The sequence below is a fragment of the Lycium barbarum genome, chromosome 6 (genome assembly GCF_019175385.1).
Source record: "Lycium barbarum isolate Lr01 chromosome 6, ASM1917538v2, whole genome shotgun sequence".
NCBI lineage: Eukaryota > Viridiplantae > Streptophyta > Magnoliopsida > Solanales > Solanaceae > Lycium > Lycium barbarum.
This window is the reverse complement of record NC_083342.1, coordinates 112,897,180-112,916,532: the sequence shown is the minus strand read 5'-3', so window position 1 is coordinate 112,916,532 and position 19,353 is coordinate 112,897,180. Positions and strand designations below refer to the sequence as shown.

The window sequence follows — 19,353 nt, the reverse complement described above, 5'->3', positions numbered from 1 at the left end:
CTTGTAAAAAGCTCATGTCAAGTTTAGACATTACAATCTAAGAGAAGAATATCAAACAATTATTCCTCAGTCCCTGACAAGTCGTGAAATCTAAGAGAAGAATATATATATAAAATAAGCATTCACCTCTTCTTAAACCTATTTTAGTTAAACTCAAGAACAGATTAGAGGTGTGCTGACAAAGAGTAACTACACAGAATCTTTTTATACCCGTACTAAGTGAAAACTGAAAAGTGCATGCAACAAGTATTAGTAAGAAAGAGCTTTAATACAACTTGAAGTTGATTAACATCACTTTTTCTGGCGATGAATCTTTATTTTGAACATCCACGATTGAGATTGGCATTTTCACCTCCGTAAAGTAAAAAGTATGTGACGTCATTATTTTCACAAGGACTACAGGATTAATCAGCTTTAAGGTCTCTCGGCTAAGATTTAACTTGGAGATAATCTGCAAAATTAATGTGACTTAACCAGAGTCAAATGAAGAACTTTAAGCAGTAAAGAAGACATGTATCATGCATTAACTGGCAATGTTTCCTTCCGTCCTACCTTGCCACCCAAAAGAATCATGAAACCCCAAACAACAATTCCTAGAAAAATCAAAATAAAGAAAAACATTAGGAAGTGAAAACTTATAAACTAACAAAGCAACTTCTCTTGCACGTTCATATTTGGCAGTAACTAATAGAAAAGCCCTGTATAATCTCCAGAGAAAATACTATTAGTCGTGCACTAACCTAGTAACAAAAGTGCAAAATCAGAAATCTCAAACTCACAAGCAATATCGACCCTTTAGACAACCTCTGGCATACAAAACATAATATCTTAGCCACAATGAACTTACATAAGCATTTGGGGTTGAATATATTCCATAGTGCTAGCATTTGGAAATGCAAATGCTAATTAACAGCATCAAAACCCTCTTTCGCCCTTGCGTGTGTGTGTTTGGGGGTGGGTTTTTTTTTTTTTGGGGGTTGGGGGGGAGGTGTGGGGGGTGGGGCGAGTCGGAACAAGAAGATAAATTAATGAGAGCATACAGATAGTTCGCAAGGAATTTTACTCTAATTTTGAGGATACAAAATGACTTTTGCATATCATGAAACAGCTACATATAGTTCCTTTGAATATTCTAATCAGCTCAACGTCATGGAAACAATAGTTCCAATATGTACAACAACCACTGGACAGCGCCAAGATTTGGACAAGTCTAGTAAGGGGCTTAACGAACAAGTTAGTAGTCGAGCTGGGTTCTAGAGCAGTTGGATGGGAGGCTAGAGAAAAGCTGCTTTGCGGTTTGTCTGCAACCCAATGCCCCAGAAAAGAATGTGCCTCCTGGCAGTTTCATATGCCGCCAAAGGCAAAGAGAGCAACGCTCTGACATGGTGATTCCAGACACCAAACAGGTGTGTGGGGTTAGTTAATGAAAGACCTGTCTCGGCTCTGCGTCTTATGCAACTCAAATCAGCTGTCATCATCTACTGCACCTACGTATGTGAGATCTGTCCTTCTCACCCTTACAGTGCCTTTAAGCCAGTTGGAGGCCTTCAAATTGGCATGATCACCTCCACCCACCAAGGGAGAGTTACTTGATGAGTGGCTTGACCCTGCCCCGTCCTCTAAAAGAATCCATGGGTCCACCTCAAGATCATTCTCTTGCTGTGATGATACATGCTTCGCCTTCCCAGCCACACTCGTGGCAGTTCGTAATAATGAAGCTGGATTCCTCTGAGTTTGGTTTGAACCATTAGAAGAGTGCAATACAGATATTGGGTTGCTGGGTAGAAGCGAACTGAGAGCAGCAGGTGCTACTGATGGGGGCTGACAAGATATTGACCACCGAGCAGAAGGGAAAAGAATTGGCATGGCACTTTGGATGCGCCATCTGACTGTCTCAGGCAGCTGCATCCGATCCAATTCATTCTGCACCAATCAAGAATAGTAATGAAGCACCGTCATGTAACTTATTGACAATACTTCAGAAGCAGCCAAAGAATGGATAACTTATAAAATAAATACATTATAAAACAGCGGTTAATTTTACATTCAAAAAGAGATAATGAGAGCAAGAGAGATGGAAAGAATCTTTAATCAGGCAAATGGCTTTAAGGGTTGATTCAAGTATACGCTCATGGTGGCTGCATCCAAGGTTGTGTATAAAGCATGTCAACGAGTAAACCCTATAGATAAAAAAAGCCCTCATATACACATTCATTGTACTATTATTTATACTACAGATGTAGTTTCAAAAAATATGTAACGGCTGCTTAATATGGAGAGGAAAGACAATAATATTATTTAAATGCTTTTGCACCACAACATGAAGTTGGACCTGGAAATTTACCGCTTTCCATTTAAAATATTACCTTTATCACAAGGTTACTAACTCCAGATACCGAAGTACTATGTAATTCTATCTGCATATTAAAGGCCAAACAAGAATCAGACCTGAAGACACTCGGCTGCTTCACGTTCAAACGCAGAGTAGTCCTTGCCAGATTCACTGGGTGACTTAGAGCTAGATTTCCACTTGAGCCAGCGTGGTTGGTGGCTACTCAGCAAACCATGCAATAACAGTAATAAACGATCAAAGAGACTTTCTAAGGACATAACCACAGAAGCAGTAGCAGAAGCCTCCACAAGTGAATCTACTTCTCTCTTCGAACTATAAGCTTGCTTAGAGGAGTGGCTTGAATCTTCATGCACAACCCTACTTCCAAGGATATGTAATATAACTGAGGCAAGCATGTATCTCATATTACGCGCTGATGGTTCCCTGTCACAGCAAAATATGACGATTAGCATTATATAGACAAACCTCCTGTTACTTCAGAAGATATAATCTGCATACCACAATGGATATATTCCCTAAAATCAGCAATTAATGGCAAGCAATTATGCGAGTTGCATAAAATTAACTCATCACCATAGAAACTTTATTTAATTGCATAAAACTACAGTTGCATATCAACTAATCACTATGTTAATTTTTCAGGTCGTGACATACACAAGTATTATATAGTAGTGGTATGTTTGAGCAATGGCAAAAACCCAGCCAATGGTGTATTCTTACCTATCTGCATATATTATAGGGAATAGTCTCAGGATGAACTGCAGGCGCAGTGACAACGACGCACGCAACGCCGCGGGTGAAGGTGGTACTGTTTCTGCTGGACCGGTGGCTCGTCTGGTTAACCCAGGACTGCTACCTCTCGTGCCCTTGCGGCTTTTAGTTGGTGGACTTTCAATTCCGGAAGCAACTGTTCCAGCAGGCTTGCTTGCTTCACGAGTAACTGCATTGATCTGTTGCTCAATGTGGTTCATCTGTTTGATCATATCAGTAGCAAATGTGCTTCGTGAATCATCTGAAGCTTGATCCAGACAAGGGAGAATTAGATCGACAAGGGCTCTCTCAGTGACATGCTGCTGACTGACAATGAGCCCTTCAACATCAACAGTATGACCAGACCCCTTCACAGGCCGCTTCAAGATAGTCCCTTCATCCACCACTTCTCCTTCTTCTATAGAGGAAACTTCAGATTTGAACTTTTCTCTCTTGCTCGTTGCAGGATCAGAGTTGGAGGTACACCATCCCCACGGCTTCCAATATTGAGCTCTAGTTGAGAGACCTTTACTTACAGCAATATTATTGAGCCGTTGACGAACAGATTTCCTTCCAAAAAGAACATCCTGGCCTCCTAGAAACCATTTAGCCTGTAATAGCATAGAATCCTCGAGCGACCTCCCCAAAAGATGTACAACTTCAGAAAAAAGCGGAGCAGCATCAGGTCTAACAAGCAACCTGGTAAGGATCATTTCAATAATGTTGCTCTCGTTCTCTGAGACTGATGCTTTATCAGTGTTGGGCGAGAGAGATCTTAAAGCTTCAACTAAAGATAGATCATGGGCCTCCAGCTTCTCAATTACAGCTTGCTCGTTCAAAAGGAGCCTAAGCTCAACCCATTGCCAATGAAACTTGGCAGGCTGCAAGGTATCCAAAATGTATACAAGCTTATCAAGAAGCTTTGTCTCGTTTTCAGCACAATGGAACTTTGACTCCCCTTGTACAGACACCTGATTTCCATCATTCTGTTTAGCGATTGGCTGAGGTATTCTACAATCAATAAGGGCATTCAGGAAAAGCCGTGCGCGGAGTGGCACAAAGGCAGAAGCCTTCGAGCGCAAGTCAACACCACTAGCTTCTAACAGGGATGCAAAATCAGAATCAACAGTATCAGCAGCTATGAGGTCATAAAGGCTATGTGTGTCTCTCAAACATACTTCACGAAAAGGCAAGTGCTTTATAACATCACCAAAAGCCAACATTAAAGAGTGATGCAAGTGCTGACCCTCATCACGTGTCCCAGAACTTGCATTGAAAATCAATGGCCTCCATAGCACAAATGCAAACATTGAATATGCAGGAGGGAAGACCAAGTTCAAAGGTAGCATCCGCTGCATTCTACATAGGGCCAGAATAGAAGCTTCACCCAGAAGTTCTACAATAAATCCATCCGAAACTGTTCTACAGTTCCCCACAAGCACCCTAAACCAGTGGATGGAAACTTCAGCCAAACTATCTGCTTTCAATGTCCCAACCGAACGGGCATTCCCATTCAAATTGGACCTCATACTCCTCACAAAATGGACAATATCCAACCCATCCTTCAATCTGAAGAGGGAGACCATCCTCTCCAGGCTAGAAACTCCCTGAAGAATTGCCGCAATAACAAGTGCAGACACAGCTGCAGATATTTTTGCAGCCCGCCCAATGGTTACACTGGGCAGATTACAATCATTCGATTCCGGAGACATCTGAAACTGAGACCTAGGAGCTTTTCCAGGAGCAGAAAGTTGTGCAAGGGCAGAGGATGTTTCTGTAGCAAGAGCAACTTCAAAGACACGACTTTGACGCTCTCCAAGAGCTTCCTTAAGTATACAAAGACATATGACATGAATGCGTAAGATGCAACGCGCAAACTGCAACGCAGCAGAAGTGGATGAATTCAGGTGATTATTACTGGCAGTCAGATCAGGAATTTTTGCTATGACCTGCCCAACATTACAAATAATTGCAGCTATAGCAGAGGAAACCAATGTCGGGTCTCCTTCTTGAGCGGCACCACCTGTCTGCCTCATGCAATCCATTAATCCCATTACAATCTGCTGACCGATCTGATACACATCTTCCCATTTTTGGGATCCAGGAATTTTTCCATAGTTAGGCCCAAAAAGCTTTCTGTCTTTGCCATAGAAATAATTGACAGCCTCATCAACTTTTTTCTGCACAATGTCTCTCATGCTCAAACCAACCCTAGATACCCGAATACCAGTTATCTTCTGCCGGAAGTAATCATCAGGATCCTGCACTCCCACTGGGACACCAAGAGGAAATCCAAACTCTCCATCCACCAGTCTTCCAGATTCAACTTCAGAAGCAAGTCTCTTGTCGAAGGTTGACTTGACGTTCTTTTCCCATTCAGTAACACTCCCAACACTGCCATACTTCTTCAAGAGGTAACGTGCATAGATTATGGCTGGTGAGCCTGAAACTCTTCCATTTGATGTCAGAATAGCTTGAGCACGATGCATTACCACTGACAATGTTTCAGGAATAAGGTCTGCAGCGACTATAATACCTTCATACCTGAACCAAAGACATAACAGGAGGTAAGGATAAAGATGGTCCAATAGTTCAACCCTATATCCCAAGAGTGCAGTTCGACAGTTGACTAAATAAGAGAAACCACACAGTAATTCAACCAGACAGCAGAAGAGAATCAAAAAATCTTGTGACAGTTACAAGAGATAGTCCAATAGTTTCAAGCCAGTTAAATTACCTAAGGATGCATTACAGCCGTTAACTGAACAGAACAAACCACATAATCATTCAAACAGCAGACAGAAGAGAACCAAATATCTTGTGACATTTACCCTAAATCTGACTCCACTCATAAAGTAGATACTAAAGCAGATTAATAATTACAAAAGTTCCAGCTCATACGTCAGAAACATGAATAACATTTAAAGGCCACGACACAGTAAAATAAAACAAATTACATGAACATCCACATATAAATGTATTAAGAACAAAACCATAAGCTTATGCAAGGCCAGACTGATGGGAACTAAGACAACTTTGGGATATGCATCTCTGTTTCTTTGACAGGAAATAGGGAAAAATTGTTTTGGTCAGTTCAATGCAATAACAGTGCTTATAGAAGAATGTAAACTATCTGAAGGCATAAAACAACCTAAGTGATATAGAACATAAAGGAACGAAGAAAGCTTTTCAAAAATTAAGACAAAAGCAGAATGTAAGACGACACTAATTTAGATCCATGTATAGCAACTATAAAGGATCATTTATTTTTGCCTCAAGTACACGCAAACTTGCACCTCATGATTTGCTGTGTACATGACAGCACAAACTTATCATTCTAAGAATCTAGGGAGATGCATTCATCTCGTATCAAAGTCAGTAACAAGAAGAAAACAAGTTTTATTTGCACATACTGGACTCCACCATCCAAATTGATCTACCAATAATACTCAAGGAACTTCATAAATGATATTGTCAAAAGAATTTGAAAGCATTGTACCCATGAAATTAAGAGAATTAATTTATTGCGGTCATTTTTTTCTAATTGACCCTTCACAATGTAATTTCTAGCCTCTACCAAAGATGCAGCCAGAGCTACAGTACACATGTTCATAACCAATCAACTAGAACTGACAATGGCAACATGTTCAAAACCTGATCACAAAACAACTGCAGAAAAACAACAAATGTCACTATCTTAAATGACAAAAATAGAGAGCTCACCTCCGCATAGATGATAGAAGATATGCTTCACCTACTTCACAGACATTGTTTTCTGTTTTCTTAGGAATTGTTAGAATGTTCCTATTACCATGAACTGTAGCACTGCAGCTGCCAAGAACCTTGGGTAACAACCACAGAAGAAACCTGGCTGCCAAAACTAATTCATCACAAGCATCAATCAGATATAACACTCTTGATAATTCATCTTCACCAAGCTTCCATCGCACACAACCCCGTTCATCAGCAGCAGAGAATGGTCGACCATATTGGCCAACCTTAGTCACAGTCTTCTCGGACTCTTCCACTAGCTGCTTTACAATACCTATCAACCACACGGTCATAGTCCTTTTATCTACAAAACGTATCCGCTTCAAAACTTTCCCAATGGAAACAATATCTCCATTAGGCATTCTGGTACCATCTGCTGACTTGGGAATACTGCCTTCAATGCCAGGCCTGTGATGTGGGCAACTAACCTTACTATCACAAACATGGCTTGTGGATGCTCCCTGACTACCTTCGATCCTGGCTGCAGCCAACTGTGCAAGACTCTGAGTTTTACGGACAATTTTTTGCCGACCTCTTGAAGCTGTCTTGGCTGGTTTAGGAGGTGGTTCTGCTCTAAAAGACTCGATGGACTTCTGGCCTTTCCGCATCCACCAAGTCTCCTCATCATCTGATGGATTTTGTGCGTAGATCTGACTGTAAGAGCTTTTCTCTTCGCTTAATTTTTGTTTCTTTGCCCTACTGCATTCTTCACACCCCGGTGTTCCTTCACTGTTATCCATCCCGTTGCTACCATAAACAACACCCTTCTTAATACTTACGTGAGACTCATCAACTCCAGTATCTGCTGACGAAGAGCTTGGAAATTGCAGCAATGCTGTTATTGACCCTTTTAACTCTTCAAGCTCAACACCTCTGCCAACATCTTTGGACAAAGGAAAGGATCCAGATTCAGATCTCAACTGATTAATGGAGGTTGCAGATAGACTCTCACCAGAGTTAGAACGAGGCTTATGCTTATGGTAAGAACTGCCACAAGCAGTGTTGTAGCTATCAATCATCCCATGAAGTACTAGCTTACGTTCATTGCAGTAGACATTCATTACCTCTGAAAGTACAGAGGATGCAGCAATTCGAGCTTCTTCTAAAGCATCATGGACATAAGGACCAGGTAGATGCTTCAAGATTTTACAGTGTCTTTTTTGTTTCATGGGATCGGAAAGAGGTCCATCCCCATCCATTATTCCACTAACAATCAGCTGCCTCACATATGCTTGTGGGTAAAAAATTCCAGCTCGGATAAGTTCGACAATCAGTAGTTGAAGACGCTTGAAACCTTCTGTATTTTGCACTTCATGCTGATCTATCCAGCACACAAGAATATCATGCAAAGGGCTTGGGCTATCAAACATACCTAGGAAATCACCACATTTTTCACGGGCACGCCTTGAATTACAGAGAGATTCAGAAGCACCAAGACTCCTACCAGCATAGTTAGTCAGCTGGCCAGGATCTTTTCGAAGATAGTCATTCTTTACAATTTTGTGGTCCCTGAGCCTTGATGAAACTCCTGCCTCTCTCATCTTCAGTTTCAAAAGCCTTACAGCAACATATATAGCAGAAAAATCTTTCCTCCCAGTGAACTTCATTCCTCGTGGTGGGGCATAACGGAAATCCCTGAAATCACACGTTGCCCACTCACAGATGAAGAAAACAGAACAAATAGATGACAAAGTAACACCCCGGATATACTTAAGCGAAGAACGCAAACAGGAACTGACTTCTGCAAACCAACAATCATCAATAGAACTCTCATGAACATTCTCAAAAAGCAACTTATATGCTTCTCTCAAATCCCCATGCGCAAGAGCCTTATCCAAGGCATGTAAAGCTTTGACAACACTTTGCCCAGGATGGCCAGGTCGTGCAGCTGTTGCAAGATGCTGCGCTCGCTTCTGAATTGAAGATACAACATGACTGATGGAATAAGAATCAGACCGAATCTCCGGGCCTTTATCTCTAAGAAAATAAGCAACTTCAAACGGGCCATTTTTAACCTTTCTAGTATCCTCAGTTACCTTCGAGTAGAGACTCCCATCAGTCACCACATTGGTCATCACACATGGTGGCATAGGAAAACAATCCAACGCGACAAAAGTATCAGGCACAGCCAGCATCAGATATCGAAGCATCTCAACAAGAGCAGCCATAGTATAAGCCCTACGAGAATTGTCAACAAGATCAGATCCGCCGGGAGAAGGTTCTTGGATGAAACGAATAGCTATTCCCACTAGAGTGCGCACATAGGACTGAGATAATACAACTGTGTCTATGAAACCATAAATTACAGGTAATAACAACTGCAGAACCCCAAGCAATTCCTTTTCCTGAAGAGCACAAGATAGGACATATCACGATCTCAGAAAAACAAAAAGACTGAAAATAACTGGCCAACCATTTAACATTTCTGTCCAGATTGAAACACGTATTTAAGCAGACAATACCTTTAGTTGGCTGAGCACCCAATCAATAACGAGTGATGGGATAAGCAACCCTTCTCTGTGATGCCAATGTAAAATGCGCACAACATACCACCATTTAAAATGCAGCGAAGGCTCCTCACAATCAATGGTCCCCAAGGTTGGCTCGCTCTTGAGCTGAATTGGTCCTGCATAAACCATTTGTGGCGACCGATCTCTGATATGTAAAGCAGAATGGACACCATTTCTTGAAATAAATTCATCCAATAAATATTGCAAGTAATCGATAACATCTTTTGTCCAATGCTCAGAGCGGGAAATATGTGTTTTGTCTGGCACCCCAGATGATATACTGGAAGAGCCAGGGCGAACCTGCAAGAATAAAGTACAATCTGATCCTTCTAATGGTACACTTATTCAAATTAGTTCAAATCTAGCATCGGCTATCATCCAATATTGTTACCTGATTGAGATAAGTTACTTTGACAAACCATGTTGCTCTTAGTAATGGCACGTTATTTCTGATAAGGACTTCAAAGAGTGACTTTTTCCTATAACCGTGAGGAACATGATCAGCCAAAGACTTTAGCCTTTTATGTTGTTGGGATAATCCCTGGGAATAAGTGCAAATTTCATAGTCAATTCCGGTTAAATTTATCAAAAAAATTGTTGGTGCAAATAGTGCATCAAATATTATATCATAAAAGCTATCAAGTAACATCAGACAAAACAACAGAAAGAGGAGTACCACTGAGCTTCTACATCAACAATATACACACTTTCCTTCAAGCTAAACCTTAAAATAGGCGAAGTGTCTTGCCTATGGCTGCAGAAGCCATTGTAGATGAAGTGAATATCGTAAGTGCAATAACAGCAATAGAATGCCTAAACTAACAGCCAGATCCAAGTCAATACTTAGCAATATTTTCTAGTAACTTCTAGTTGGTGCATTCACCTAGAAGTTGAGCAACATGAGCAAGTAAACACAAGTGATACAATATTAACTTGACTGCTAATGTATGAATCTGTACTCAATCTCTCACATACTTTTTTCTTTCTTGGCCAAGGATGTAAGGTAAGTGTTGTTGCATCCACATTGCCTAAACTAAGTCACCACATCAAAAATATTGCATCCAATACACAAAGAAATGATGAATAATAACAAAATGGAGAGACTCAGATTTAAGTATTTTCCTCTGGCTGCCGAAAGCTAAAAGCATGTCCTTTTCCAGTCTTCAGAGAAGAGAAACTTAATCGAGTAGAGTAAGAATGCTGACTGCATGGGATTAGATGTTAAATATGTGGGGGAGATCTTCTCAAGCAAGAAAGGCCTAGATATCTTTCAAAATTCCAAACCCAGAAACTTCACTAGAAACTCTAATCCCTATGGGAAAGGAAGTAGAAAGAAAGAAAAATAAGATGGGCCAGGGATCCACATTCATTCATATACGCACTCCACCCAACTACGAACTAGCTTAAATCAGAACAAGACCAACTAGTTTCTCTTTAATGCTGTATCATGCTGAGCAACTACATACTGTTTTTTTTTTTTTCGGATTCAAGGCTAACAACTGCATGTTTGCAATCAATAAGGACATTCAGATGTCATTTTTTGTCAGAAAGCCATTTCACGGGTTCCTGACGAGATGGAAGGCTAACCTCAATCCACTTCTTCCTGAACTCTTCTCCACATGATCTTTGATCAGGAAAGATACCAGGTTTCGTCAACTGTAAGCCCTCAAGAGGAACTCCATAAACCTGACCTGCCTGTAACGTGAATAAATTCATGCAATCACCAGGTTAGTGTCATGTTTTTTGAAAATACATGTTACATTACATGGAAAAGACAAACTTTAATTCATGAAGTCCTGAAGTAGTCAAGACTCAAGAGAATTCAAGCAAAAGACCAGATCCGTTGTAAAAGATTGCCATATAATTCATTGATCGCTGGTGGCATAAGCTCCAGAGCAAAATAAATACCATCAAAACAAAACATATTACCTTTCTCTTTTGAGCTCGAGACTCATTGATAGCCCTGTGACATTTTCTAATTGCCTGCAGAGAGACAGAGAAACAGCTAGTCAGTAATTTAAAAATGGCAGACTTAACAACTTCAACAAACAAGGAACGAAAAACCATAATGGGATATATACACTTCCTGAAATGGAAAATAACACATATATACACTAGAACAGTCTAAATTGAACACATAAGGCAATTGACAGTCCAAATACATATTCTCAAGAGTTTACCTCCTTGCACTTAAAGATAACAGGCTTCGTAAAAGCCTGAACCTGAGATAATGATATCTCTCTGGATTCCTGGTAACATGACAGTCAAAAACCAATTAGATAATTAGTCTCTACCAACCAAACGAGCCGGAAGAGTCGAGGAAGCAGAAGAGATATAAGGCCACAAAATAAGAGATAGAGGAGAAATGAAGATACGGAAAAGTACAGGAGAAGAAAAGAACAAGGAGAAAATTCAATAAACAAGAAAACAGACGAGGATAATGGTGACGAAAAAAGAGTGGGTTTTCTAGTTTATAGAAAAATAGAGTGAAAAATTATTGGATTTATAATCACCTACTCTGCACAATAGATGCATAGTTCTCCTATTCCAGAAGAAAAAACAGATCATGTCGCTAATATATATTAAGAAGATTCTTTTTTTGCTGAAGCTATACAAAAGAGCATTCATAACTGTGCCGCTTTCTATACAGGCTTGGGAAGGGGCCAGGAACATAAAGCACCACAGGAAAAACTCTCCTAACAATTAGGTCTGCCGATAGTATTACCCAAATGGGGAACTAGATCACACAGTAATCAGTCAACATAAAGTCTTAACGCTTGGTTGCAAATAGGCAAGGAGCTCTTTTTCATCATGGTTATCAGGCTAAACAGTGGATCAGCTGACTAGTACTATCGCAAAAATTTAGGGTGACTAATGCCACTGGAAGATCATATTTCTAATTCTCTACTATGCATAAGGTTATGCCTCATTCTAGTCCCGCTATTACAAATTCATTAGACAGTACAACTCATGTATTCTTTTACTAGTGGACCAAGAAAAACCTAAATGTTAAACTTTTTAAATTCTTGAAAGACGCCATACTGCAGATATTTATATATTTGGGGGCAGGAAGAAGAAAGAGAGGATAAGCAGTAAAATTGTTACGGTGAAGCACCTTAATATTGTTTTAATAATAAAGCAGTTAGCTTAAACAAAGATAAGCATATGGGAACAAGTAGAAAAGTTATACTCATGCAAGTACCCAAAAAAAAAAATTGAGCAGCACAGAAAGAATACCTCAAGACCTTCGACAGTCTCCCGGTAACCGGATTGGACATATTCTTTGGTCAATGTCTCCTCAGGGCAATTAGGAGTCTGAGGGAGAAAATCAGGTGGTCCAAGTCTGAAAAGGAACTACAAAGTTAGCAAAATGGTCCCATCTAAACCTACCAGTGCTCAGTTTTCACGATTTAAGTTCGCCAGTTACCTGGAATTAAGATGTTCCTTATCACACTTCAATTTGTATGGGGTCAGCTGTACTGGCCGTCTGCAAGAACAGATCATGTCAGCTTCGTTCTTTTTTTGATAAAGTAATAATTTTATTAAAATTAGGGGCATAAAACTCCTGTATACAAGAAGCATAGCAAAAATCAGAAAACCTAAAAAAAAATGTATATGCACCTAATCATATTATACATAAAGGAACCTCACAGGTCCTACAAAAAGAAAAGGGATAAGAGGCTATTCCTCAATTGTACAAAGTAGCATCTCAACATCTTCACCTTAGTCTACCACTTAAGGGAAAATTAAGCAAGAAAAAGGGAAGAGTTCACATAGATTGGGTTGGATTCTCCTGGAAAGTCCAACCCAATCCTTTTGTGCTTAAAACATAAAGTGCAAATAAGCTATTCAAAGAACCACCAGACAAAGATGAACTACGGATGCATGGAATCCATATAACCTAAAATTTGAAAGAAAAACTTAGGTCTTACATAGACACGGTCTGTGTTTCTTCCTTTTTTCCTTTCTAAAGAAAAGATTTCTTTTTTCATATTTGCAATGTGGTGTGCCATTATTGCTTGTGCCAGTGCCTGTACACCGGGAAAGATGACCAACAAATATTTTTTACACACGTGATGATTATGATGCAGTTAAAACAGTTGAACAATCCAATGACTATCAAACATCAATTTGATTTAAGGGTTGGGGGAGATCCCATTGTTGTTCCATTATGCCAACTGTAAGACATTTCTTTTCAGGCTAAACTGGCTAGTAAACCTACTAGTAACCCGTCATAATACACCATTTTCTCCCTCCGCAGGGATTGGCCTGGTGGTAATTGGCTTGAGCCTTGGGGTTTGCTCCCTTTCAAGGTCTCAAGTTCGAAACCCACTGGGTGCAAACAATTTCTGAGGGCCATCGGACTGGGGTAAAACCTTGAATTACCCGTGGTTCACTTGCGGGAAACTCCTTGCCGAGGGCCTGTGCACCCCCGGGATTAGTCGGGGCTCAAAGAGACCCAGACACCCGGTGCTTAATCAAAAAAAAAAAAAAATAATACACCATTTTCTCGGGATTCTAATGCCAAGAGACAAGATACAGAAAAATTCTACAATTCGATCACTGTACTCTCATAATTAAAATGCAATCGAACACTGCATCCCAAGTACACCTGGAAAAAGGTAATTCAACTCACACTTATGATCCGTTCTGGTCACTTTATAAAATAAGTGATAGAACTAATGGAGGAGAAACCAACATACATGTCGGCTTCTATTAATTATCATTGTCTGCACTACATGATTTTGAATTCCCCACCAAATGCTCCCTTTTACCAGTGATTTCACCTACAATTCCTACCAACTTGATGAATACATAGACAAAAATGAAGTGACCAAATTCAGGATCATGTATTCGTTGACTTCAACTGCAATTTATCCTGCCTTGATGAATTCATAAACAAATATAAGGTCACAATGATCAGTATGTCCAATGCACACACTACCAGATTTTTTTACATGTAAGGCTGACACATCCACAGATAGTTGAAACCGGCAATCATTTTATTAAGTAAATCTGGTTTATAGTCATGTTATGCCTCGAGCAGAAGGGAAAGACCTGTGTTAACTTTCTCCAAAAGTACTACTGAAATAACAAACAAGCTTCTGGCATGCTATTAAAAGCATGCCCCATACAATTATTCCTGATGAATTCCACGTTACCGGAGATATTACCTGGAGAAATTAGGCGGAAGGGAGGCTGATTCCCCCCGAGATGAATCCCTGGCTGACGGGCCCCCAATATTGCTGTTATTAACTGCACTAGTGCAGCTACCACCATGATACCTTTGCATCTCTGCAAACTATCACCTGCATGCTGCCTCCAGCATCGGACAACAGTAGGATGTATTCTAGTGGACCTGCAAGAACTGTTACAACAGTAATTACAAAAAAAATGTAATAATAATAAGAAGAAGAAGAAGAAGAACAACAACAACAACTACTACTACTACTACTACAAAAGCTAGATTTCAAATAAGGCAATAATCACTGTTAAAGAAATGCACTATTGTGTAAAAACATACATATAAATAAATATATGCATGTGTGTTTGTGCAGAAAATATATATTTAGAACAATGTGTGTACACATACAGAAGTATGTGTGTATGCACATATACTGGCATCTGAGCGCGCGTGTGTGTGTATACATAACATATATATACATCTATAGCAGTACTATGTTATTCGCAGCTTCCTGTAAAGTATCAACACTTTGAACAGACTTCTTCTTTTTTTTTTTTTTTGATGAAGTGCGTTGTTGCATTAAAAAAGCATCAAGAAGATGCATGAATGATTACAAATCGTATGGTTATAACTCCAAATACTTTGAACAGACTGCTGCCTGTCCTATACAATTGAATCCAATCTTCAAAAAAATTGCCTTCAAAGGGTAGTGTTTGTCCTATATTACAGATCACATAAAAATAACAAATCAAAAGCAAAAGAGTATTCAACTCCTATGGAAGATTTTTATCAATCTCAGAGGCATATCTTGGACAATGCCCAGCAAGATTGTTGACACTCTTGATTGGGGCAAGGAATAGAAGCAATTGGAGGATCATTCCAGCTTGCATATGGTCGACAATCTGGAAAAAAAGGAACTCCAGATGTTTTGAGGATAGAAGTAGCACTCTACAGAAGATCAAGCAAGACTGTATGTTGCTATTTTGTTTTTGGTGTACAAAGAATCCCTCTGTAGATGCAGCATCAATCCTAGAAGTTCTTGACTCATGTTGGATTTTACTTTCTTAGCTTCTTAGTTTTCTTTTTCTTTTGTAAAGGGATTTTCAGTACTACCTAACTACTGGTCTACAATTATTACCTGTTCAAAAAAAAAAAAAAAAAAAAGGGCATTCAACTCCTATTCCAATGTAAATTCGGAATTTAAAAGTTATCTGCAGTTGCTACCTATAAAGCATATTAGCAGAAGATAATGAACATTTACTTCTAATATTATAACCTTACATCTTATATCGTTGAATCCTATTTCCTAGATTAATTATAATTATGCACATACATAAATTCTGCTATTGTTAAAAGAACCGCAAATTTCTCTATGTGCTTTCGCAAGCTTAAGTTTTGCCACGTTTACTAACTTTGACTTGGAAACCTTGTAGACACGATGGTCCACCAGGTGATTCCAAAACCATTTACACCTTAAAGTGAACATCAATTTCCTTGTATAGGTCTACAAGAGGTGTTCTACAAGGAATCGCCACATGATTACTAACTATTCAACTAATAAACACCTGGACAACAAGAATTACAAAAAGTATCTGTTAATTAACTATAAAATGTCACTTCAAAGATAGACCTTGAAAGCAATAAAATAAGTCATTCGGATTGAAATAGCTACAAAACCTTCTGCTTAGGCAACGTCTAAGTGCATCCACCTAATTGACCTTCTCTAGAATCTTTGAACTGAATTCAGACATTTTCTCCAACAAAAAAGCAAGATGTATACACAAGTACACATACAAGCTATGTACAGAAGTAACATAACCACAATCTTGTTTCTATCTTTTCATTTGTAATGCTAACGATAAGTTATTTGTAACTCCGTATACTTGCATGATTAATAAGTAAAAATGCACCACCCTAACCTGCTGGACCCAGGGGGATACAAAACTACGAAATGCACCCTAATAGATTTCTAAGGGCTCCTACGGCATCATCAAGAAGTTTGAAACATGACCATACAAAGGTAGCAAGAGAACAATGAAGCTGATTGCTCTAGCTAAACTAATTAGCAACGTGGGACTCAAAGAGACGATATTGTTGTTCTTAACTCAAGATGGCAACCACTTACAAGCAATCACGTATTGCAGTACATTCAGCAACAGGCTTCAATCTAGGCTTCAAATGGAAACTAGGGTTTGAAAATCCACTAGAGTACCCTTAAGTATAGTACCTTAGGTTTTGGGCTTACATGAAAAGTTCATAGATACCAGAAATTGGAGCAAGCGTAGTAACTAGTAAATTTGACTTCTTAAATGTGCACCCAAAATTTAGCATAGACAATATCGAAACAACAACGTCAAAGAATGTTAGTCAATAATCTCCTAAAATAGAAAATTTGCAATATAATAATTAAAAAAATCTTCAACAAAAGCCCAAGGAACTAACTTACTTAGAAATCCCACAACTAATGCAAGCAGAGCGAATCTTGCGACATTTTTTCGACCATTTCTCAACAATCCTAAGATAGTAACAAATCCAACTACACCACATTGCACATTTTGCGACCAAAGGATACAGAATGAGCCGATTAGCCACCATTGATAGTCAGGAAAAGTAAGCGAAGGAACTAGATCCACCAGCGGTTGACTTCAAGGGTTTTGACTAAAGAAAAACCCCTACAGATTCTAAATCACCAATGAGATCCTCTTCCCAAACTGGTCAAACATTTCTTTCCATGCCAAACGATCGTGTATAAATAACAGAACGTCCAAAATAATTACGCACTATTACAGTAATCTCAATTAATCAATCAATTAGGCGTCAATGCCAAACTAGTCGCATCAAAACGCACTATTACAGTAATCTCAATTAATGAATCAACTAGGCCTCAATCCCAAACTAGTTGTGTCAAAACGCACTATTACAGTAATCTCAATCAATCAATCAACTAGGCCTCAATCCCAAACTAGTCGCGATTGACTATATGAATCCTTTATATCTATGCTACTCTAGTTGGGCCCATTTCATTCCAACTCTAAATAATACTCCATATATTTTAAAGGCAATTAATAAGAGGTTCTCTAAATAGCACATGTATACTTACATACAAGTCGTACAAACGACCATCACTATTACAGTAATCTCATTTAATCAATCAACTAGGCCTCAACCCAAACTAGTCGTGATTGAAAATATGAATCCTTTATATCTATGTGACTCTATTTGGGAACATTTCATTCCAACTCTAAATAATAGTCCATGTCTTTTAAAGGCAAATTAATAAGAGGTTCTCTAAATAGCGCACGCACACGTACATTTACACACAAATCGTACAAACGACCACCAGTATTACAACTAGGCCTCAATCACAAACTAGTCGCGATTGACTATACGACTCTTTTATATCTATGCCACTCTATTTGGGCCCATTCATTCCAACTCTAATAAAACTCCATACTTTTTAAGGCAAATTAATAAGAGGTTCTCTAAATAGCACACGTACAGACAAATCGTACAAACGACCACCAGTATTACAGTAATCAATCCACTAGGACTCAATCCCAAACTAGTCGCGACTGACTATATGAATCCTTTATATCTATGCCACTTTATTTGGGCCCATTTCATTCCGAATCCAATTGACACTCCATATCTTTTCAAGGCAAATTTAATGAGAGGTTCTTTAAATAGCACACATACACGTAGACGTACGCTTACATACAAGTCGTACAAACGACAACCAGTGTTACAATAATCCAACGCCCAAGAAAATCAATACCCTTAAATTAAAACACAACCAAAAGAGTAACTAACTTTTTTCAGATTAAAATCAATGCCCAACCCTCCAAGTAGCATTATTAGCTGAATATACAACTACCCATATCTACTAAAATGCACAAATTTCCATAATTTCACAAAAAAACAAACTCAATTAACCATACCCAGAATAAAATAAACAAAGCTCCAAAAAATTGAAACTTCAACCAGTTATTCAATTACACAAATTAGATCACCTGAATTAAATCAAGAAACACCGTAAAACGGTGGAATCTACCACAGCCAATCACTTGTAATTCTCAAAAATTACTGAGGGTTTGAAAAGGGTTTTTTTTTTAAACTGAAAGTGAAAGCTAGGGTTTTGGTCCCCAACTCAAAATTCGAAGCAAAAGATTCAGATTTCAAGTGAAAAGATAGAGGCTTTTGAAAATTTTAGGGATTGAATTTTTATAGAAGCGAATCGTATACAAGATGTCGAGTAGTATTTTGTACGTATAGGTTTTGATATGTATAGCTATAGAGAGAGAAAGGAACAAGATTTGAGTTAAAATGTGTGTGTTTTTCTAGTGAGAGAAAGACAGGCTCTTTAGATTTGTGGAAAGCGTGGGGGTGAGGGGGGTTTTGACTCTTTTTAAGTTTGATTGATGACGATGGTGCGTACACACACTTTGTGTTCTATTATTGGTAATTTTAAGAATTACTGTAACTTGTGTCAAAATATGTATCAAGAATATTACTATGATAATTTTTTTGAATGTTGGAATTCTTGAGACGAGATAGGATTTTTCTCTGGATACAGTACGATATGATTTAACTTTGATGTTCTAATAACGGGAAAGAAGAAGGATCGTGATCTGAGAATTTTTTACTGTATAACGTTCGCGCCTGTTTTACTAATAGAACTGGCGTGAACATAACGAAAAAATGCATGAAAAACGAAAGCTCATAGCACGAGACAGCTAGGGAATTCTTGTGACGAGATCGAATCTTTCTTTGGATAAAGTACGATA

At 38.9% G+C, this 19,353-nt stretch overlaps 1 protein-coding gene across 4 annotated transcripts; it reads right to left on the bottom strand.

Annotated features, from left to right (window-relative positions):
* Positions 1 to 1,057: 1,057 nt before the first annotated feature.
* LOC132645577 (mediator of RNA polymerase II transcription subunit 12) lies at positions 1,058 to 18,957 on the bottom strand. 4 transcript variants are annotated; one of them, XM_060362630.1, is made up of 13 exons: positions 18,580 to 18,957; positions 14,559 to 14,752; positions 12,812 to 12,871; positions 12,622 to 12,727; positions 11,565 to 11,633; positions 11,314 to 11,367; positions 10,972 to 11,079; positions 9,776 to 9,925; positions 9,337 to 9,684; positions 6,827 to 9,219; positions 3,074 to 5,647; positions 2,449 to 2,776; positions 1,058 to 1,923 (listed from the first exon to the last, which is right to left on the bottom strand). In XM_060362630.1, the coding sequence occupies exons 2-13, from the start codon at positions 14,675 to 14,677 to the stop codon at positions 1,465 to 1,467; spliced, it is 6,768 nt and encodes a 2,255-aa protein (XP_060218613.1). In that variant the 5' UTR covers positions 14,678 to 14,752; positions 18,580 to 18,957; the 3' UTR covers positions 1,058 to 1,464. The 4 variants fall into 4 exon arrangements, with proteins under 4 accessions (XP_060218613.1, XP_060218614.1, XP_060218615.1 ...); XM_060362631.1 differs by having other exon boundaries at positions 14,559 to 14,743; XM_060362632.1 differs by lacking the exon at positions 18,580 to 18,957 and adding an exon at positions 17,016 to 18,499.
* Between the last annotated feature and the right edge of the window lie 396 nt (positions 18,958 to 19,353).